Source organism: Sander lucioperca, chromosome 1, assembly GCF_008315115.2.
Source record: "Sander lucioperca isolate FBNREF2018 chromosome 1, SLUC_FBN_1.2, whole genome shotgun sequence".
Classification (NCBI taxonomy): Eukaryota; Metazoa; Chordata; class Actinopteri; order Perciformes; family Percidae; genus Sander; species Sander lucioperca.
In genome coordinates this window covers 25,683,854-25,706,218 of record NC_050173.1, presented here as the reverse complement: position 1 = coordinate 25,706,218, position 22,365 = coordinate 25,683,854, and the positions used below count along the sequence as shown (strand labels likewise).

General features: G+C 39.6%; 1 protein-coding gene across 2 annotated transcripts in view; it reads right to left on the bottom strand.

Annotated features, from left to right (window-relative positions):
* The window catches only part of slit3 (slit homolog 3 (Drosophila)), a 255,991-nt gene that overhangs the window by 114,754 nt on the left and 118,872 nt on the right, over nucleotides 1-22,365 (bottom strand). For both annotated transcript variants that reach the window (XM_036001165.1, XM_036001156.1), the window contains exon 5: nucleotides 1,962-2,033. Coding sequence is in view for 1 of the 2 variants with exons in the window: in XM_036001156.1 (XP_035857049.1) it covers nucleotides 1,962-2,033 (72 nt within the window). In the remaining variant the exon portion in view is untranslated. The remainder of the gene's footprint in view (nucleotides 1-1,961; nucleotides 2,034-22,365) is intronic.

The following is a 22,365-nucleotide window of genomic DNA, read 5'->3' as shown; positions in this document are numbered from 1 at the left end:
AGTCTAAGGTCAAAAAGGTAAGGTGGTGCGTTTAGTTTGGATTATGTCCGGTGTGAGAAAGGAGAGTAGATCAGATGATCAGAGGCCAACCTGAACTCAAAGGTTTGGAGCTCAGCCATGAGAGCTGACACTCACTCAGTTACACACACACACACACACACACACACACACACACACACAGCAGTACAGAGTACAGGCACTTGCAGGTCCATTTAACTTAAGAGTAATAATGTCCTGTAGACTTTGGCGGCCATATTGAACTTACATCACACTTGGGAGAAGAAACTAAGCAGAGAAGCACATTTGCCTGTCTGCTAACTCTGAATTACTGATCTGTATCAAGATGCATATTAATCAATTCACAGATTGCCCAATGAAAAAGTGCTAGAAAAACATAGTTCTTGACAGTTCAAGCACACATAACTTCACATTTTAAGGTGATTATATGGATGTTTTTGCTTGTGGAATGTAATGTTGTGATGGCTGTTCCAACCCAAACCTGGGCACAGAATTCCTCGCGGGTTCTCTGTTTGTAATGAATCTATCTTAAATCATAACTTTTGTGTTGAGAAAACACTAGTTTGATGTACACAGGGGGGTACAATATAACATCTAATAACAGCTAATCACAGCTACAAACACTTCTACCAAGGTTGGATGCCAATTAGCAGCACTTGCCAGCCCAATATAATTTTTGTGGTTGAGAAAAATATCTCACCACAAGGTTAATTTAAAATAAATGATTTATTTTCACCCACCACTAGTCTAGTGGATAAATATGACAAATCCAGTTGGCATGCAATTACAAGGCAACAATTACACTCGTATTTGCATTAGTGATTGCAATGATGATTTATTTACTTCTAAGTTTAAATCCATTTTTGTGAACTTTTTATCTTGTTTTATTTACCCAATGTATGCAGTTTTCCTACACATTGCATAATACAATGTTGAAAAAGTGTGATTATAATTATTTGTTTGAATTGCAATGAAATCACTTCAAAAGAAAATCTGTATGTGAAGATCCCAATCATCCTCTTACTCTCTGTTTTGCTCTCTCTTTTACTTTCTCTCTCATTTAACCAAAGCATATTGTTTATGTGTTTGTTTTCTGTCAGCCGACAGCTCTAGTAGTGAAATAAAGCTTGTGAAGCATCCAAAAGGATGGGTTATTATCTTTTTGCATCTTGTAGTTATTATGCTCTGCTCTATTTTCTATCCCATTCTCCCTTCCTTCCATCTGTCATGTCAGTCATGACTGAAAAAACACAACAGCAAACTTTAATTTACACAGAGATTTGTTGAGAAAATCAGCTTTTTTTTCAGCATCATCCAGCTTACATACAGTTCTATTCTATTCTATTCCTATATCAAACTCTCTCACATTGAGGACATTGTTTACCCCTAAGCGTCTGTCTAGTAGTTTCCTACACACCATCAGGCCAGATTGATCAGCCATTATTGATAAGAAACATTGATTAGGCACTGTATTGATCACACAATTAGTGATTAGGTCGTCATGAATAAATGACAGCGGAGTATTGAGCGCTTGACGTGAGGACAAATCCTCTCTGGACAGGAAGAGAGGAGAGGGAGAGGAGGAGACAGAAGAAGAAGATGAGAAAAGTGGGAATATGGGGGGAGGTGAAAAAAAGTATAGAGAAGGTGTGAAGAGGAAAAGGGAGAAGGACAGGGAGAAGTGATGAAAAGCAGAATGCTAAATAGATTGAGAAGGTGCAGGGGAAGATGGCTATAACAGACACATCATGTGAAACGAATCCAAACCCCATTCGTGATTCAGAAAATAGATTTGATCCCATGTCCAGGAATAACACTGATTAGGATCAACTTTTCTGTGAGATAATAACACAAATTGTACTCAGTAAAACTGAGACTAGAAAGGATGAATGAGGTGGGAGGTAGAAAGATGGACGAATGGAAGGGAGAGTAGTTGTGCTTACAGGTTCTTGACACTTGTGATTCCTCTGAAAGCTTTCCTTGGAACCGCCTGAATCTGGTTCTCGCTGAGGTCTCTGGAGCGAGAGAGAGAGACAGGCAGACAGAGGGAGGGAGAGAGAGGGAGAGTGACATTAGTTGAGGTATTCCAAGCACTCAAAGAGATATGGTCAAATGAAAAACAAAACCACAGACATTTGATCTATGCCACACACAGGTACACGCACACGCACACGCACGCACGCACACACACACACACACACACACACACACACACACACAAAGCCAATTACAGTACAAAGGCACAGAAGGAGAAAGAGATGGAGAGAGAGAGAGGGAGAGGATGATATGACATTTATGATCAGTGGAACAATTTGGTCCAAAGAGCTTTAAAGACAAAAAGAACAATCAGAAATACTGCTGGCATGAGTCCATCTACTGCCTTGAAGTGTGTGTGTGTGCATATGGGAGTGTGTGTGTGATTAATGGAGAGGCAGTGATGGGGAAAGTACGTGGAAAGAAGAAAAGAGTCAGAATAAAAAAACTGTGTGTGTGTGTGTGTGTGTGTGTGTGTGTGTGTGTGTGTGTTAGATGTGCGTTTTGTATGATTTTAATGTAAAAGTTTTTCTTTTCTTCTAACTTCTTCTAACTTAAGCCATCCAACAACGCAGCGTTGCTCTGAAGGAAAAATAAACCTATATTGAGAAACCCAAAAACACACACACACATTTTACTACCACCATCAAGCAACATTTTGCTTGATGCATTCTTTCTCTGCTCCTCTTTCTCTTTAACTCACACACTGAACATATCAGAAAGTACAACGGCCCTGCTACGTTTTTTTTAAGGCTTTTTCTTCCTCCATAATGAATACCGATATGAGCCAAATGATTTTTGACATGACACAACAGCCTGGCCTTAACTCTATTAGTGTTGTTTGTGGGAGAAGGCCTGGCAGGCAAACCGGGTTCAGAAAGCACAATGTAATTAGAGAAGTATGAAATATCAGACAAGCTAATCACCCTATATTCCTGACAGTCAGGCCTGAGTTGAACACACGCACGCACGCACGCACACACACACACACACACACACACACACACACACACACACACACACACACACACACACACACACACACACACACACACAACCACACACACACACACACACACACAAAACACACACAAACACACACGTGCTAACAAAGCCAATCAGCGGCAGCACACAAACACAGGTCCATGCATGCATGAGTTTTCTGTTTGACCCTGACACATACCAACCATATTCATAACATTTTCCTGTCATGCAGTTAATAAACGCAGCCTGTTATTGGTCAATTTTCAAAGACAGACAATGGCACGCATACGCGCCCACACACATACAGTACACATTGGAGTAAACATACTCACACATACAGCCACACATACATAAACCCTCACATACGTTTACACCGCCTGAATTACAGTCACGGAGGAAAATTGGTTGTGCATTATTCTAGAGCCAATCAACTTTTATTAGGGCTGTGAATGTTAATTGGCGGGCCGTGCTCGGAAAACAGAAAACTCATTTCCTCAAACTAACAAGGTTTCATCATTTTTGACGTTTCCCTTTAAGCCCTGTGTTTTCTGGCTCATTCCTTTTGTTTGACAAGAGATGAGCGTTTCCCGTTTTTTTTTTTTTTTCTCTCCTCAGGCCTTGATGGGAAAAGTATGTGCCTGGCATTGTATACTCTTTAGGCAACGAAAATATGTGCTTTCATGTGTAATTTTGCTCAGCGATTGCGGTAATGAAGGAGCACAAAAAAAGCAAACATGACGGACAGGAATGGTATTATGATATTTTAATGTGCAGCACAGCCGGAAAATATTCCTTGTGTTTACACTTTTGTTTTGAAGGTTTTGACACTTTTTGGGTATTGATAGGATTTTCTGTAAGGAGGCTTTCTTTTTTTTCTGTCTGTGTTGCTCCCATGATGACGTTGACAGAGCAAATAGGAAGCAAACACAAAGCAAAGCTCTTATCACTCTTGCACTCCTTTCTATCCATTCCCTTCGTCTATCTACCTAACTAACTATATCCATACATCTATCTTGTTTATCTCTATGATTTGCATCTGTTTTATACCAACCTCCCCTCTGTGGACTGCTGACAGAGTGGAAAACGATTAAAAAAAAAAACGAGAAAGCAAGAGAATGAGAACAAGAAAAAAAAAAAACATTAAGAAGTCATATTTCAGAGGAGTTCCATGGCTAATAAATCTTTTATTGTTTTGTTTACCCACCATGATATTTATTTGTTATTGCTTCTAACAGAAGGAAAGCCATCCAAGTCAAATAAAAGCCATTATGAGACTGTGTGTCTCTCTGTCGGCCTTTATGACTCCAGCTGAGTGACTGACACCAGCTCCGGAAGTCCACAGTTTAGGCCACCATAATAAAACTCATATGTCACAAGGCTCGAATTAAGTTTTCATCATACAAGTGGTTGGTGGTTGCCGTTGTCCACTTGTGCAATCGGTTTTAGGGTTATGGAAATGTTTTGGGTGACATTTTGGAAGGTGTAAACAAAACATGTACACCTCATCAACATTTTATTAGAAACTACAAAAAAATAACACATTTGATTTTAATGAGTTTGACAGGATTCAATAAGTGAATGAGAAAAGGGATGTTTGCTATCCTTAAAATGTGTTAATAGTTAATTAAGTTAAGATAAACTATGTATCAGTCTGATGTGTGTGTAGTAATTGTTTTAAGCTGCACTAGGCAAGATTTACAAATAGAAATGTCTCATCAGCTTGAAACAGAGAAGAATAGATTTGCTAGAAAAATTTAATTCTGGTGTGGTCACTGGCAAAACACAGCAAATCACAAAAACGTAAATAAAAAGTGCAGGCTTTGAACCAAAAAAAGGCTAAACTGAATAGCCATGGCTGACCATTTTCACTACCTCAAGCTCCAACAGAAATATAGATGAAGAAATGTAGGGACAAAAATGATGTTGTCTTCAGGTCACTTCACGCAATTCCTGAACAGCGAAGGCCATAACCCTCTGAAAACATTTTTTTTTTTAAATCAAAAAACGAATTTGCTTCAAGAGATTTGACTGAGAGTGGCCTGGCAACAAAAGCAAACAATCCAACAACCGTCATCACATTATGATTCAAATGTTGCTAAAGACCGGGCAGGAAATGTCTTCATGTAGGACCCCATTGCTCATAGTAGAAAGCTGATTGAGAAGATAGTCATTCAGAGTCTTCAATGTTTAAGCACCCTTTGTACTGTCAAATATTAAAAATAATTAATTCTTTACTCTATTGTAAAGTATTGTTCTTGTCACACATTCAACATCTAGAGCTACGTTATGTTTTCAAGTGAACAGTCCTCCTCCCATCTCTCTGAGTCATACCTGCTGACCTTTGAGTAAAGCAAAGGCTATCACCAACAGGAGATTGGCCTGTGGTCCTTGAAAAGGACACTCGCTGAATGACCAACACACACACACACACACACACACACACACACACACACACACAGTGCATACTATCTTTGTGGGGGCCCCGTCATTGACCTAATGCATTCCCTAGCCCCTTACCCTAACCTTAACCATCAGAACTAAATGCCTAACCTTAACCCTTACCCTCACCCTAACCACAACCTAATTCTAACCATAATCTTAAAACCAAGTCTTAACCCTCAAACAGCCCTTTAAACTTGCTGGGTCCAGCATTTTGGCCCCACAAAGCTGTCGTGACCCCACAAGTACACTGTATTCCCGGTTTTTGGACCCCACGAATATAGTTAAACAAGACCACACAAACACACACACGCACGCACACACACACACACACACACACACACACACACACACACACACGGGCAGACACAAGGCTCACTTGGTTAGCTGGATAGTTTGTACACCAGTGTCTAGCAATTTGCTTCCACATTTCATTTATTGGATTTAGCCGTTTTGGTCCTCCTCTATTGCCACAGCATTTGAGGGAGAAGGCAATTAATCTCCTAAAAAATCTATTAAAGAGACGGATGGCTGTTTGAATTATACATTAGTTCTATTAGGATGACAAATTCTGTAAATTATAGTGATACTGATTATGAAAACAACTTCAGATCTTTTTAAAAAATTGGGAGATTGCAAGAACTGGATAACAAGACAAACAACGCAAAGGTTCACAGTAAGCAAAGTTTAGTATTTATGGGTACAATGAGAAAATGAAGAAGAAGAAGAAGAAGAAAAACAACAACAAACAGTAACAGCAGAAGAAAAACATCTTCCATTATCCATTCCATGTTTGTAATGGCGTCCTAAGAACTGCATGATTACATTTTGACCAAATGTCTTCCAGACCTTTCCCTTTCACCACACAGACCCCCCACCCTCGGTTAATGTTTCCCCAGCCAAGGCCTCTCCTCTCTGGGTATGCTGGCTCTCTGTGCCCCTAGAAATCTGGAGGGATTGAGGATGACAGCAAGATCCTTTTCGGGTTGGGGTAGTGGTCCTGTTGGTGTGTGAGGGTGTGTTTGTGTGTGTGTGTGTGTGTGTGTGTGTGTGTGTGTGTGTGTGTGTGTGTGTGTGTGTGTGTGTGTGTGCGTGCTTCCGGCGATCACCGTCCTCCATATTAAGTTCCATTATTCATGTGAGGAGAATAATAACACTTGCCAGGTCACCCTTTGCCACTTCGGATATTACTGTTAACCCTTTAAAACACACAGAAACACACACACAATGCTAAACAGTGCCTCCTGGGATACTGGTGTTAACCCTTTACAAACACACACTGTGCATACAAACACACTTGTACCCGCATACGCCTCAGCAATGCACATGCAGATATGAAAACAGAAACACATGCACATATACGTCTATGTTTTTCCCTCTTTCTAACATACACACATACCAAATTAGCTTTTCTCCTAGGATATCTCACCCTCCACTTTTTGTGTGTAACAGTAGACACCAGATATTAGATGGATCCGCCCTCAGGCTTGCTTAGATATGAGCCACGGCCACTCTGTACCATTAACCTGCGAACGGGGGAGTGGAAACAGGCCTGTTTGATTTCATATGACTTTGTGTCAGATGGCATCACAGGAGGTCTCAGTTTGACAAAGATGACAAGGAAGGCAGCAAAGGTGTGTACCCGTGTGTCAGGTAGAATTTGTTTGTCTCGCCGTGAAAGCAACAGCGGGCAAGTGAGATTGTATGGGCGACAATGTATGCATCTTTGTGTGTGTCTCAGTGTGTGTCTTTTATTAAAAGAAGAGTGACTGTAGTGGACGAAAGAAAACGAGATGACCCTTGGCTAAGGTCCATGGGAGAGATGAAAAAGAGAGAGGAGTGAAACAGGAGGAAAACTGACGGAGAGGAAAAAAAGGGATAGAGAAGGAAGACAGAGGTGGCACAATTTCATTTTTGAAACCTAAGAGACCTTCAATGCTGAACTCAAGCCTCGCACTTATTTTCTCCCTGTCTCTCGTATTCTTCTCTCACTTTCTTTTTCCACCCCGCTATCTCACTTTCTCTCTCTCTGTCTCTTTTTCTCTCCCTTGGGGACTGTAACTGCATTTAATATTGTTCCATAAAGAGAGTAATAAATATCGACTGCTGGCTAGCTCATATTCTCCTTGTTTTTTAAGGCACTCTACTGTAGGGTAAGACCAAAGTCATGCAGCAGGTATTACAGTGCGTACGGCCTGTACTGTGATAGTAATTGAAATATCCTAGTAGGTATCTGTAACCTTTGGAACTATTGTGTCCTTTAAGTCTATAAGTGTCCTTTATACCATTTTAATACTGTTAAGTACGCCCTTTAAGTCACAATAAATACACGGAAATGTTTTAATGCCTGTGATAGAAGAGTGTTTAAATTTAAAAGCAGAATAACATGGTCAATTCATGTTTTGGCTTTAAATGGTAAAGATTGCTATAAAACTTTCCCCTCACTTTTTGTCACATTGCATATATGAAATATAGATACATGAATGGATTTTCCCAGATTACTAGCTGGTTACCACACAGTGAGTGTAGACATGTATTTATATGATCTAATATATATATATTTTATTTTTTTTCAACAGCAAACAGGGAGGTCTGTTGTTGCAATGTGGCATCTGAGTGGAAATAATTCAAATTTAGCCTTTGTATACTCGGCTCTACTAACTATTATTTGGTTGGGCATGTTCAAAAGGAACTTATAGCAACTTTTATTCTAACCTTCATTTATCCTGGGAAAACTTACTGACTATAAATGCTGTATTTTGGCAATGCCACAGACATATAACTCCATGCATTCAAAATTGGAACTTTCCCATTACAGCCACGGCCTTCTAATCTTGGCTGCAAAGTTACTCTACTTGAGTGAGTTCTGATTTGTGCCAACAAACTAGGTGGGGATATATTATCCAACATGCTGGCAGTGCGTTGCAGACAGTAGGACTGCAGTTTTGGACTGACTCTTTTGATTTCTTAAAGTTATACAACTTAAAGTAATTTTTCATTGCCAAATTTTGTTATTGATTTGGGCTCCAAAGTAATGATGGTCTTTTTACTGAAGTGGATTCTATCTTCACATTCTTTACCTTTAGTTCTTGTTTGATTCTTCTTAACAATATGGTTTTAGCATGTGTTTCTTCCAAATTGCATGAGCTCCCTGGAAGCTGGTTCTTTATTTAACAGAAGAAATGTCATTTTTATGGAAAATGTTTCAGCAAAAAATACTTTACATCAGACACATATTGCTTTCAAGTTTGTCCTCTGTATCCTGGTGTACTATCGTATAATGGAGGTCACACAGAATGGTCTTCCTTCCATACTTCGCCCCCTTTTAGACTTTCTCTTTCCAGTCTTTGTAATTCTTCATCAGTCTTTTGACTCGGTGCCCTTGCTTCGTCTTGTAACCCCCGCCTCATCCATTCTCCTCCCCTATTCAATCCCCCCCCACGCTCCACTCCCTGTGATTTAATTAAATGGGCACATTATGAATAAAAATATTGCCCCCATCTATTGATCATGGTGGACGGGAGGATGACAGCTCAGAGCTCAGGCTGGCTTGGACAGGACGGGACAGGACAGCCACTCTCCTAACTCGTTCCATTACACTGATCTAACTAAGTGTGTGTGTGTGTGTGTGTGTGTGTGTGTGTGTGTGTGTGTGTGGTGGGGCTTGTTCAATAAGTGTGTGCAAGTGTGTATACAAGTGACATTGTGTAAGATTGTGCGTGGGTGTGTGTGTGTGTGTGTGTGTGTAGACGGTAAAGTGCTGTGTATCTGTGTGCGTTTGCGAGTGAAACAGCCATCGGGGAGCAGTAGCATCTAAATCAAACTAAGCCTTCTCAAAAGCTCTCATGGGCCCTTGCAAATCCTTCATTAGAGACACACACCTACATAGACACACACACACACGTTCCTCAAACGCCTCCTTTGATACACTGCATCAGCATTAAAAATGGACAATGTCTGCACTTTTCGTTTCTCTCTCTCTCTCTCTCTCCCTCTCTCTCTCTCTCTCTCTCTCTCTCTCTCTCTCTCTCTCTCTCTCTCTCTCTCCTCTGCTCTTTCCCCTACTCGACCCATCGCTCTCCGTAAGGCTGTAAGTATCTATTATGTTTTGTCGATACTGTAATTAAATTGGACAGCTTAATGCAATTCTCTGTGATCCATAGGCCTTTATGGGTATAAAAGCTTTTCTGGCCCCACGCCCGAAAGACGTCCAACAAATTTAGATGAGTTACTATTAGAAAAAAAATTGTTGGAGAGGTTAAGGTAGTGGGGCGCACACATGGTCATTTGTAATTGGCTAATTCGCTGTAATGTCCCTGACGCCATTTTGTTTTAATATATTTTCTTATTTGAATTGTCATCCGCAGGACTAAGCGATATTACTACTCTGCCTCTCTTTGCTTTTTTTTCTTCTTCTTGTTAGTCCTTCCTTTTCTTCTAGTGCTTTAGCTAAGCGATATTGCAGGCTCTTCGGGACATTTATGGTCCTAATAAAACTTCAGCAGGAAAGGATCAAGAGACGACATTAGAATGGATGAAGAGATAGATGGAGGGAGGGGAGGGCGGATTAACAGGAAGGGGGAAAAAAAGATAGCAACATACAATAGTGTGATGGATGCAGGGATGGGTGAAAAGATAGATTGGAGACAGACAGATGAAATATATTTCTTTGTCTCTCTATTGGAATAGATTTAGCGTCTCACATGTACATCAGGGCAATGTTATTTTCATGCTTATCAACCTTGACCAAATCCACCAAGTCCTATAAAACCACACCTAACTGTGAGCACGCTTAGGGTGCTTTATCACTAATGAGATAAATGTATGTTACGGTAACGTACAGTATAAAATCAAAGTCTTCAATTTTGATGTATTCATTTGAAGTAAAACCTGCCAAAACAAAAATTATACGTAGACTCTAAATGAAAGCAAAATAGCTTTAATAGTATTCTATTATACTCATTACTGACATGACAACAGCAGATGAAATCACCATTTTCAAGCTTATTTTTCTTGGCTTATCTACTGTATTCTGAAGCTGAGCAATTTTCTCAACTCACAGAGGACATTGTAATCCTTTAATTAAGATTACAACTTAAAAATCATAAAAAGTGTGTTTTACCAGAAGAGCATGGTAATATTATCTACCCTGTAACATCAAGAGGATGCAATGTCAGCTGCATTTGTATAAGGATGTTATGTGATTTTTTTTCATCTTTTAAAAACTTGACAAGAATAATAAATCATATTGGTAACAAGGAAAGGTTGTGTCCCTGCATTCAACATATAGTTGCACTCCATTGATATATGCAGTGACTTTTTAAATGTATTACTTTAGTGAGAATGGAGTCAACCCTTTAGTAAAAACACTGATATGTATATGTTGCATCTTGACCTGCAAAAAGCTGTTAAACCTGCCAAAATGACAATATATGCTTATTTTATTGGAGGACTCTTTGGATCAAATGGACCGGCATAACACTGATAAGGTGTGCTATGGAATCATGATCAATTACTCAAAGTCAAATTGTATATTGTATGTAATTGATCCTGAATTAAATGTTTTGTTGTTTTTTTTTCCATAAAGCTTCAGAAACAGATGCAGTATACTGACATTTGATTGAGCTTATGCATGCATAATTGACACCTAAGTGGAATAATTGCAATGCAACGTAATGCAATACATCTGCATCAAAAAGATGATCTGGGAATGGATTATCCCATATGAATTGAATGATCCTCAGTTTGAAATGGATTTGAAGCATTACGGGTGATGGAGGATTTAGGCTGGAGATTCTCATTCTGAGAAAGGCCAAAGCTCCTTGACTAAATGGATTTGTTCTTTGAGAAATAGTTTTAACCAATATACTGTATGGCTATTTGAGAGCCCCTTAGTCCACAGACAGTTGTCTAAACCTCTGATCAGATATGCCAATCCTGTCTTATCTTAAACTATATCAAATGTTGTAATAAATAAAACCTCATTGGATTAAGAGATTATGAATTAAAGAAGCAAATGAAGCTAAAAAAAAGCAATTGAACAACTGAAAACAACCAAGAGCATCATTATAACAGGAATAAATCCTGTTGTAGGCTATGTGATTAAATCATTCTCCTAGTAAATGGCTGGACAAACCTTTAAAGTAAATAGTGCAGCTCACTGATAAATGCTTGATGTAGGAACAGAAGATTGGTGGAGCAAAGGTTTGCCATTAGAATAAGGATGAACCCAACAACCCCTGTTTTTCGTCATAGAAGGAGAAATGGACATGTTTTAAAGAAAATAGGTTGTTAGAGAGACTAAAAGGAGGAAAGAGGCATGAGGAGAGGAAAAGAGGAAAGACAAGGGTCGACAGCAGGCGAGGTGAAGCTGGCAGGTGATGGAGGGAAAATGGATGTAAGAAGTAGTAAAGGTAAGTTTGAGTAAATGATAGAGGGATGAAAGGGGGTGTGATGGAGGTATGGAGAGACGGAGAGGAGGAGGTGTGAATAAGGAAGCTGACTGTGGCGTTTTGCCTTTCTAAGCATCTGGGGAGCACCTCGGCACCCATAAATAATACGCCACAAATTAGCAGATTGGACAGAAGAAGGGGACTGCTGGAAGTGTGTGTGTGTGTGTGTGTGTGTGTGTGTGTGTGTGTGTGTGTGTGTGTGTGTGTGTGCGCGCATGCGTGCGTGCGTGCATGCATGCGTGCGTGTGTGTGTGTGTGTGTGTGTGTGTGTGTGTGTGTCTATGCGTGTGTGTGTGTGTGTGTGTGTGATGCAGTGCTTCTACAAACATGCATGCATGGCACTGAATCTGCACTATTCATGACTGTATTGGGTGGGTGTGTGTGTGTGTGTGTGTGTGTGTGTGTGTGTGTGTGTGTGTGTGTGTGTGTGTGTGTGTGTGTGTGTGTGTGTGATGCAGTGCTTCTACAAACATGCATGCATGGCACTGAATCTGCACTATACATGACTGTATTGGGTGTGTGTGTGTGTGTGTGTGTGTGTGTGTGTGTGTGTGTGTGTGTGTGTGTGTGTGTGTGTGTGTGTGTGTGTGTGTGTGTGTGTGCATATATATATAGCTATACATATAAGGCATTTCTCTTTATTCTGATCCATCTCTCAGCAGGTCAGTGTTGTCAAGGTTACTGCAGGCCATTTGCCAGTGGGTCAATTAACTTTTAGCAAAGAAACAGAAACAGAACAGAACAGAACAGGACAGGACAGGACAGGTGCCTCAAGCAGTGAGAGGATGGTGGTGAGATAAAATGTGACAGTGTGTGTGTGTATGAAAGAGAGGAAAGCGAGAGAAAAGAAGCACATAAAGCCTTTGTTGTCTCTGTGTTTGGCAAATAGCTCTATGACCTTTCATGATGCTGAGAGAAGAGTACAATTGAGAGTAAGATGCGGGCAAATGTGAGTTTGAGCCCAGCAAGACATAAGGGAGTCAAGGCTCCTGTGTGCTGAAGATGACATAATGTGTTTCCTTGTAAAGGTTGACACAGTGTCACCCTTGTGTGCAAAGAAGGTTTCTTAAATCACTTTGGGCCAAAATCTGAAAGAATGTCTGAAAGCTAATCTGAAAATTACGTGATACTAAATATCTGAATGTTGTTTACAAATAAGTGTTCATACTTCCCGGTACTACAATTAGCACTACAATGGTGTTCTAGCATTAAAAACGTTATGACAAATGAATTTAACCCTTTGAACTTTGGGCTTTTTTTGCTTGTTTTTTACTGTCTTAGCTGGCCATGTATTGTTATTTTAGATTCAATAGGCTACTCAGAAATGCCATGATTTGGCATTTTGGTAATACTATGTGTTCTACGCTGTTTTTCATGGAAAATACTAACAGTTTAACACAATTTTGTCCAATATCTTGTGATATATGTTTGCACCATTAAAAGTCAAACAATTTCAAAATTTGAAGATTGTGAATTAGAATCTTAATTTAAAAAGAATGCTTTTTATATGCTTTCTACGCTGATTCATGAATGTTTATCCTAAAAAGACTTTTGAGTGTGTTCTGGTTTGACTAAATTATGAATTATGAAGGATGCCGTTTTGATGCAAATTGCATCGAGTGGTTTGCTAAGGAACTAAATCCCGACAAAGGTGGGCAATATTAGCCCAAATGCCGACTGGCAACATTGTTTAGCTATAAAAATAAAAAATAAATCTGTCAACCAGCAAAACAAAATTACAACCCACAGAGCATCAACGAGGATGAATCTTGTGTGCCCAAAGTGCAGGTGCTATTCAATCAAGGAAACTGTATGTAATATGTTAAAGGCAACAATCAAGAATATGAATGACATCATTGACTTAAAATTACTAGCACTAAAATGTTTAAAATATATATATATTTTCAGTGTAGTTTTCAAACCTGAATAGATTTATTCACAACAGTAATCTTATCCCATCCAGCATATTTTAAGAGCAGTTGAACAGTATAAAAGTTAAAACTATTGCGTTTTAAACTACTTACTACCAAGCTCCTCATACTACACCTCTCATGTCTGAAAAGCACTTTAAATTGCAATATTCTCAACCTTCTTCCTTGGTGTTTCGTAACGCAGTAGTGAAGCAAATGCACAGAAATAAAGGAAGGCTTTTTTTTTTACCATTGTTTTATCTGTCTGAGTGTACTTGGTGAAATAAAGTGATTGTGATGGCTAACAGAGCAGACTGTCATCCTCCCTTCCCATGCAGCAGTAGGCTAATTCCTCTGACAGACTGTCTTCAACAATGGCCACTGGCTGCTGTCTTTTTAGCCTGAGGGCCTGTCTGGTTGAGTGTGTGTGTGTGTGTGTGTGTGTGTGTGTGTGTGTGTGTGTGTGTGTGTGTGTGTGTGTGTGTGTGTGTGTGTGTGATATATACAGAAAGAGAGAAGTTGGGGAGATGGAGGGAGAGAAAGGAATAAAAGAGACAACCAGGGAGCAGGAAAACACTTTTTTGTGTACGTGAGAGCATGTGTGTGTGTGTGTGTGTGTGTGTGTGTGTGTGTGTGTGTGTGTGTGTGTGTGTGTGTGTGTGTGTGTGTGTGTGGTTACTATGCTGTCTCTAGGCCCTAATCTCTTTAGTAAGCCCCATGATCCAGTTAGAAAAAGCGAGTGGCTAATGTCAGGGCTAACTGGAAGAGAGGGATCTATGTGAGTGTGTGCTTATAAATGTTTGTGTGTCTGCCTTCGACTGTATCCACATCCTCGTTGAGACTGTCATGGTCCAACTCTAAGAAAAGTCAAGTGTTTATGTACTGGTTGAATAAATGTTATCATGCCTGCAACCATATCCACATCCATGTATGTGTGTAGATGGTTTACTGTTTGTGTGTGTGTGTGTGTGTGTGTGTGTGTGTGTTTCAGGGTGTGTCTGAAAAGCAGCAGTGCCCATTAAGGCAGAGAGATTAGATGAGTGGATCCAGATTCTGCGTTATTGTTCCTCTCCAGCAGGCTTTCTCTGTAGTTTGTAGTTTGTAGAAAACAGGACATGTGCAGGAAATGGATTTTTAGTAAATTTGCCTGGTCAAATCAAGGTTAAAAAAAGAGAAGAAAAAAAACAAAATTGTTCTCTATTGAGAAATTGCAAAGTATAACAGTGATTTTTCATGACGAGCAGAGTTAAGGGTGCAGTAAATTCCGGTTTCAACGACGAAAAGATAAAAATGTAAAAAAGAAAAAGAAAAACATAAGGCCAAATTATTTTTTCGGAAGATCTCAGTAGAAAAAAAGATATATAGTTAACTTATATTACACTACTGATACCTGAACATATTAAATGACTAAATATGACAGATAATATTCACATTACCGTACATCTTGGGCAAGAAAAATATTTCCTTGTGAAACTCAAAACCACTATCTTGTATTATACAGTATATGATACAATTTTATCAATCTAATCAAGTTATTTTGAAAATGAAAGACCACTGTTTAATTTTTCTGCTCTCCTTCATACCAATATTTTTTCTGCTTTACAATTTTTTTTTCTTCTAAATTCTAGGCCAATAAGCCTCAAATGCTAAGAGGTATCTTGGTACAGGATGGTGTTTAATATATGATACATTTAGCACAGCATGTAGATGAATGTTGTAAATGTGCTTGAAGCTGTCGTGGCATGATTAAAATGGACATGGTGATCAGCAGTTTTGTCGCAGAGGGTAAAAGTACAGCTAACTCACCCGCTGCCATAATAAACGATAAGACGCTGACACAACGGGAATGATGAACACTGAACTAATGGCTGCTCTCGCTCGCTCACACGCATGCATAAATATAACCAACTCTTTTAGTTTTTTTCTCCATCTCTGCCTGTCTGTCTTTTCCCCTCTTTTACATCTGTCCCTTTCTCTACAATCAGTTACAGTACACGACAAAAAAAGAAAACAACCTGTCCTTCAAAAATTGTACTAAACCATTCCTTCATTCCAGAAATTTCTGCTCCAAAACACCTCGTATAACAGCATAGGAGCGGATGTCTTGTGATATGAAAATCATTCATGCCCCGGGGGAATATATGGAGAGGAATATAGGATAGATGCGGACAGATAGAAATTGAACCAAATTCACCCTTCCCACCCAATCACACTGCATCACAAATCACTAGCTCTGCCGCTAATTCAGGTGTGTTACGGTGCACAGGCCTTGGCATATGGCGTGTGTGAACGCCTGTGTATGTGTGTGTGTGTGTGTGTGTGTGTGTGTAGTGTGTGTATTTGCATATTTGAGAGAGAGAGAGAGAGAGAGAGACAGAGAGTCAGAGAGAGAGAAAGAGAGGGAGAGAGAACGAAAAGATGATTTAGGAGTAATGAGAGCCGGTAAAATCATGGTGCCCAGCGGCATTATGGGACTAAATCTAATCTGCTAATGGAGAGGGGGGCATGGGCTGGGAGGGTGATGGCGGGAGGAGGAAGGGGTGAAGTAGGAGGGGGAATAGATGAAGAAGGGAAAGGACAGCAATGGCAGGAATAAAGGTTGAGCAAAGAAGAATGGATGGAGGGTAGGAAGGACAGAAAAGAAGAAAGGAGGAATAGAAGAAGAAGAGAACTGTAGGATAAATGGCAAAGATGGAGGATGGAGAGACATAAGAACGAGTAAAGAAAAATAGGATACATAATAGGAAAGGACATAATGCAGAACCAACAGAAAATGACTAAAAGAGGACGTTAAAGAAACCAAGGTGAAAGAATGAGGATGATGAGAATAGTAGAAGAAAAGAAGCGAGATAAGGGTGTATAGAACAAGAAAAGCATATAGATGAAGATGCTGAGAAAAACACAACACAAAACAAAGGAAGACGGGGAAATATAACAATGAAAGAAGAGAGAAAGCAAGAATGTGGAGAGAAAAAGGTCAAGGACAAAGTGAAAGGGTGGGAGATGAGTTTAAAGTGGGACATGTTAGGTGTGTGTGTGTGTGTGTGTGTGTGTGTGTGTGTGTGTGTGTGTGTGTGTGTGTGTGTGTGTGTGTGTGTCTGTGTTTAAAAAATAACCTAGGGTGGAGGCATCCGGAGGGCAGGGCCCAGGAGAGCACAATCAGCACATATTGCTATCATGTGGTGAACAAAATGCTCTCTCTCGCTTATTCACGCATGCACACACACACACACACACACACACACACACACACACACAAAAGCATGCAGATTGGCGAAGTTTGCACACCCAACATACATGACGTACGTGCAATCCAAACACCATCCCCATTGTTGCTCTCTCTGCCACACACACACATTCGTACACACCCACACACACACCGCAGAAGGCAGCCATTGAGAGGTAATTGCCACTGACTGTTAATGTTTTCCAGGATAAAACTACACCAGTCTTTACAAGGACGGGCTAATTTCACAACTTTATATCGTTACCTCAACAAAATGGCTGCCAACCGCATTACAACCACTCCAAAGAGATACAACAGAAGGGGTACTAGAAGTAGATGTTATTTTATACAGCTAAGTATTTATTTTAATTTTCTGTGAGATATTGGGTGGTGCTGCTGCAGGTATGTGCATAATTTGGAGGCTTTTATCCAAGTGGGGCCGCCCAAGCTGAAGATGTCGTGTATGTGCATCGCGCAAGGTGCTCTGACAAAAGATTTCTCCAAATCGTCTTTCCAGTGTAACACATCTTTTTGTAGTAAGAGGGTAGCATTAGAGCTGCAGCAATTAGTCGATTAATTAAAAAGTCTATTGACAGAAACGTCATAATCAATTAATTAATTATTCATATCCTCTTAATCCCCTGGATCTATGTAGATCATGTCATGCTAAAACTCTCCAGTGAAAGCAAAGTAAACTCACCTCATTCAGGCTGGGTGGCCAGCTCAGCAGTGAGGAAAGTGATTGTCAGACTGTCAGATTTTATTGTATGCACTGTATCATATCATATCATTTCAAATAATTTTTATGACTCATGTGTCTGTGATCATTTGGGTTTATAAATACAATCTGCAGTTGGAAATTGAACCTTGGGCTGCAGTGGTAAACTCCTACACGGATTTGAAATCCAGACACCCTGTGAAACTGAACCAAAACCTCAACAATCTGCTATGAGCAACACAAACAGAGCAGAGCCACATGGCAACTCCATTATCTTGATAGTAAACAGGACCCCGGCTCTGCAAATAACAGTATCTAAGATACGGCATCAACATACAACAACTAGATAAGGGGTCCAAAACATACAACACACAGGGTACTGTATTGGTGCATTACTGTATTACTGTAAGACAGCCATTTACCTCAAAGAAACTTTAACTTAAACACATTAAATGTAACTATATCTCTTAAATTACTCATTTCAAAGTTGATAAAGCGCAAAAAAAACCCAAAAAAAACCCGCTTTCAATCAGGTCCCCAAGAGTGTAGAAAAATAAGCCAAAACTCTCTATAAATCAGAGTTAGATGATAGGCGACCATTAACGTTGGCATTGATACTGAACGGCAGCTAGATACAATGTCAAGCAACGTCTTGTGTTTAGCCATTTAATTTACAGGTCGGTAAAAGAAAACACAGATGCAACATTACACTGTAGCTTAGGCAATTACACCAAATTACATTGAAACTCTGCAGTGGCTCATGTGTTTATGAGGTAAAGTACAGTTTCTGCGCATGAGATTGTAACTGTGCTCCCTTACTCATTCAGGTCGCAGGCACAGCGCTGCAATCAAATAGCCATTACAGTGTTGAATGTTACAGCTGAGGCAAAGCAGACGAGGAAAGAGATTGGGTCAAAAGCACGGCTATTGAATGAATTATAAAAAAAAGTCTCCGTTTGACTTATTTGAATAGGAAAGCTGACAAAAACACGCTTTCTGTAGATGCAATATCTACTTATGTGCAATATTTACATAGAACAGAACAGAATAAAATAGGTATAAAGCCGCCGGTGAAGCTCAAACAACACCTAGCAGGTAGGCCTGTATCAGAGCACCTTGTCTGGAAGAAGAGACCAAAAGAGGTTCCAGACAGTAGATGGCGCTGTAATGCTTCTCTGTGCTTCTTTCTCAGCACAATCAATGCATTCAGATCACTATCACACACTCTGGATGCTCATCAACATCAGTACCTGCGGATCACTGGCACTCAGAGACAAGCACTACCCCTCCTTTGAGGGCATTTTCAGACACATTGTCATTGTAAACTAAAAAGTGAATGATCACCATTTCCTGTCCTGGTGAACTTCCAAAGCAACACCTGTTACAGTTTTTTTTTCGATTGCTAAACAACACTGGTCACAACTGAAGCCACATGTGCAAAACTCTAACTACAGTCTGCACTACCAACAGTCACCTGAGCTAAACAGTTCACATCACCTGCAAAACTCATTCCAAGCAACACAACTCTTAACACACATCTCAAAACAGACTCAGTGCAGAGAAACACTCAGAACAATCCTCACTGAGACAACACACACTGTCACTCAAAACACACTGAGTGTCACAGTAGCATCAAACACCAATACAGAAATTACAAACTTTTCATCTTTACAGTTTGAACAATTTGAGTAACTTCACACTACTCAATAGTTTCTTTAAAGAAAAGATATAGATTTTATAATATACCAATTGTTACATAAGGTAAACAAGAAGTAATGAAAATCAGCAGTTTGCTTCAATATAGTATTTTGTCTCTAGTAATTTATGGAATTCCTGGAAAAAAAAACAAAAAACTAAAGGTACATAACAGTGACAAAGAATAGTGTGACTAATCCTGCCTCTCTCCAGCATCATGCGGCAAGTTCTTCATCACACTGGATGTCTGCATAATCTCTAAATACAAATGAATGTGGTGTTTCCATTGCTTTCACCTCTATTACTTTCTGAAAAACAGTAAGAATGCAGTTTTACTATTGTAAAGATATAGTGTTTTTCATTTCTTCTTTTTTTATAGCTGTGTATATAACCTCAGACATCTTACCTGGACTTATTGGTATCTTTGCTGTTTCTCTCAAACGGTACAGTGTATAATTGTATCATTCTTATTTGGTGTTTGTATACAAAAAAAGGCTTTCTGAGCTTTCTCTATATAAATACCGTTTATATTCACTAGCTAGTCTAAAACAAGACACCAGTTTAGGCTTTCAGCTAAAACTGCAATCAGCAGTGTTTGATAGGCACCAGACTGAAATCTATTCTGTTTTGAATGTGTGGTTAACAGTTTTGACAAAGTGCTGTGAATCCACAGTGTTGTGCACGTTGTGGTTAAAGTGATGGAATAAGTGTGTAGAGTTTTGAAAACTGTGTTCAAGCAATGAAAAACGAACTAGAGTTTGGTCCACATGAACTGCTGCTGTGCAGACTGTATTTAGAGTTTTTCACATTACTCCAGTTGTGCCCACTATCGTTTAGCCATTGAAAAAACTTATAAACGTACTCACTAGAACACACAATTATTTTCATTTGATTGCAGCAAGGATGGCAGGAATAAAGATTCTTCTTGTTGCGAATATTATGTCATGACAGCGAGAGTGGGAGAGAGTAAATGCATCTTGTGTCTTTGCATTTAAACCTATTGTCATTTATATTATATTTATGTTTTATTAGCTTGGGTACACTGAAAAAGAATTCCAACTAAATGCACTCCAAATTTGTCACTGCCGAACATGAATCAAGCTGACATGTTTAATAACCGCACTGATTTAAGGCAGAGTTGGCACCGTCAGAGGAAATAAAGAAAGAAAATGGACGTCTGCATTTTTGTCTTTTTTCACACCTGTTGTGTGTCCTCTAAGTTCATCCTCTTTTCCTTACATCTGTCAGTCTGTCCGCGGTGTCTGTCTTTCTTCTCTCTACAAAGAAGAAAGACAGACACACTGGAGGGATCTGTGAATCATTATCCTCTGCTCACCCCTGACACAGAGAAGCTAATAGGCTCCCAGCAGGGAATACGTGTGTGTGTGTGTGTGTGTGTGTGTGTGTGTGTGTGTGTGTGTGAGAGAGAGAGAGAGAGAGAGAGAGAGAGAGAGAGAGAGAGAGAGAGAGAGAGAGAGAGAGAGAGAGAGAGAGAGAGAGGTTGTGTAGGGAAAATACATATTTGTACATACAGGTTCATCATGCATCATGTTTCTATTTCTACTGTATGTGCTTGTTTTGTTTTTTGTGTACACCAACTCTAAACATGTGCCTCCTTGTGAGTGTGCGCTATTGTGTGCACGTATGTGTGTGCATGTGTTTGTGTGTGTTTCTCATTTCCTCCATGTAGAGATTAGGGCCAAAGAAGAGCAGAATTATCAGACAGCTGGAAATAAGATCTCAGTAGGGGACTAGACTCCTCTGCCTTTCTTTTCAACCCTTGTTCCACATCTCCCTTAGTCCCTTGTTCTGATTCACCTCCTCTCCTGCTACTCCTCTTTCACCTCCTTATCTTCTACTCTCTTTTAGCTGTGCTTTTACAACTCTACCCCTCCTACCTGTTACCATATCCATTCTTATCTTTCCCTCCATGTTCACTTTTATCAATCCTGATACAAACAACCCCTTTCTCTACTTGCAGCTCTCTTTCCTTTTTCTCATCTGTCCATCCATTTATTCCTCCATGTACTCCTCTTTTGCCTCCCTCTGCTACAGTAAAAAAGGTTGGCTCCCTACTTGATTTTCGTTAAACTTTATCTCGTTGCTCCCTCCATCAATCTACCCATGTAGTAGTGCAGAGGGGATCCTTAATATCCGAGCTGCAATCCATCCTCCCTGTTACATTAATAAAGTGTAGATTACAGATTAAAGTAAATCTTTGATGTTGTCCATTTTTTTATGTGAAGAAGAATTCAGAAGGTAGCTCTTAAAATTCACCGTTATTAAATTCTTAAACACTGGTAATTCAGCGTGGTTCAGTTGAGGTTGTTGATGTTTTGTTCTATCATGACATCTCTCACTGTTAATATTCACATTTATTCCAAATTAACTGTTGCCACCGCTAAAAACATGAAATGCTTTACTTTTTGGCCACTAGAAGGACTTTCCCGAGAAAGACTGACCACTAACACCATATACAACATCCAGTCAAATTGGGAAAGATTGAATAGCTATTGTGTTATGTCAGTTGGCCATCAACTTGCAGCATTGCATCGCTGTTATATTATATTGATATGACAATGCGTTATATTATTACTTTAATGTATCTGAACAGCATTGACCTTCCAAAAGTAGAAACTACAATACAATACTGCCCCGATAGTAAATTAGAAACAGACAAGGGCATGACAAGCAAACATGATAGTGAACAAGTATCTCAATAAAAAGAGCCTTTGCACAGAAACTGAACTGTTTAGAATAAGCTGCATCTGTGTAAGGCCATTTTCTCGTGCCACTCTTTTCATCTTCTTCTCTTTTTTTTGGCGGTCCGATGTCACCATGACAACAGCAAAACAAACACGGTGCAAGCCACAGTTTTGTAGATAAACA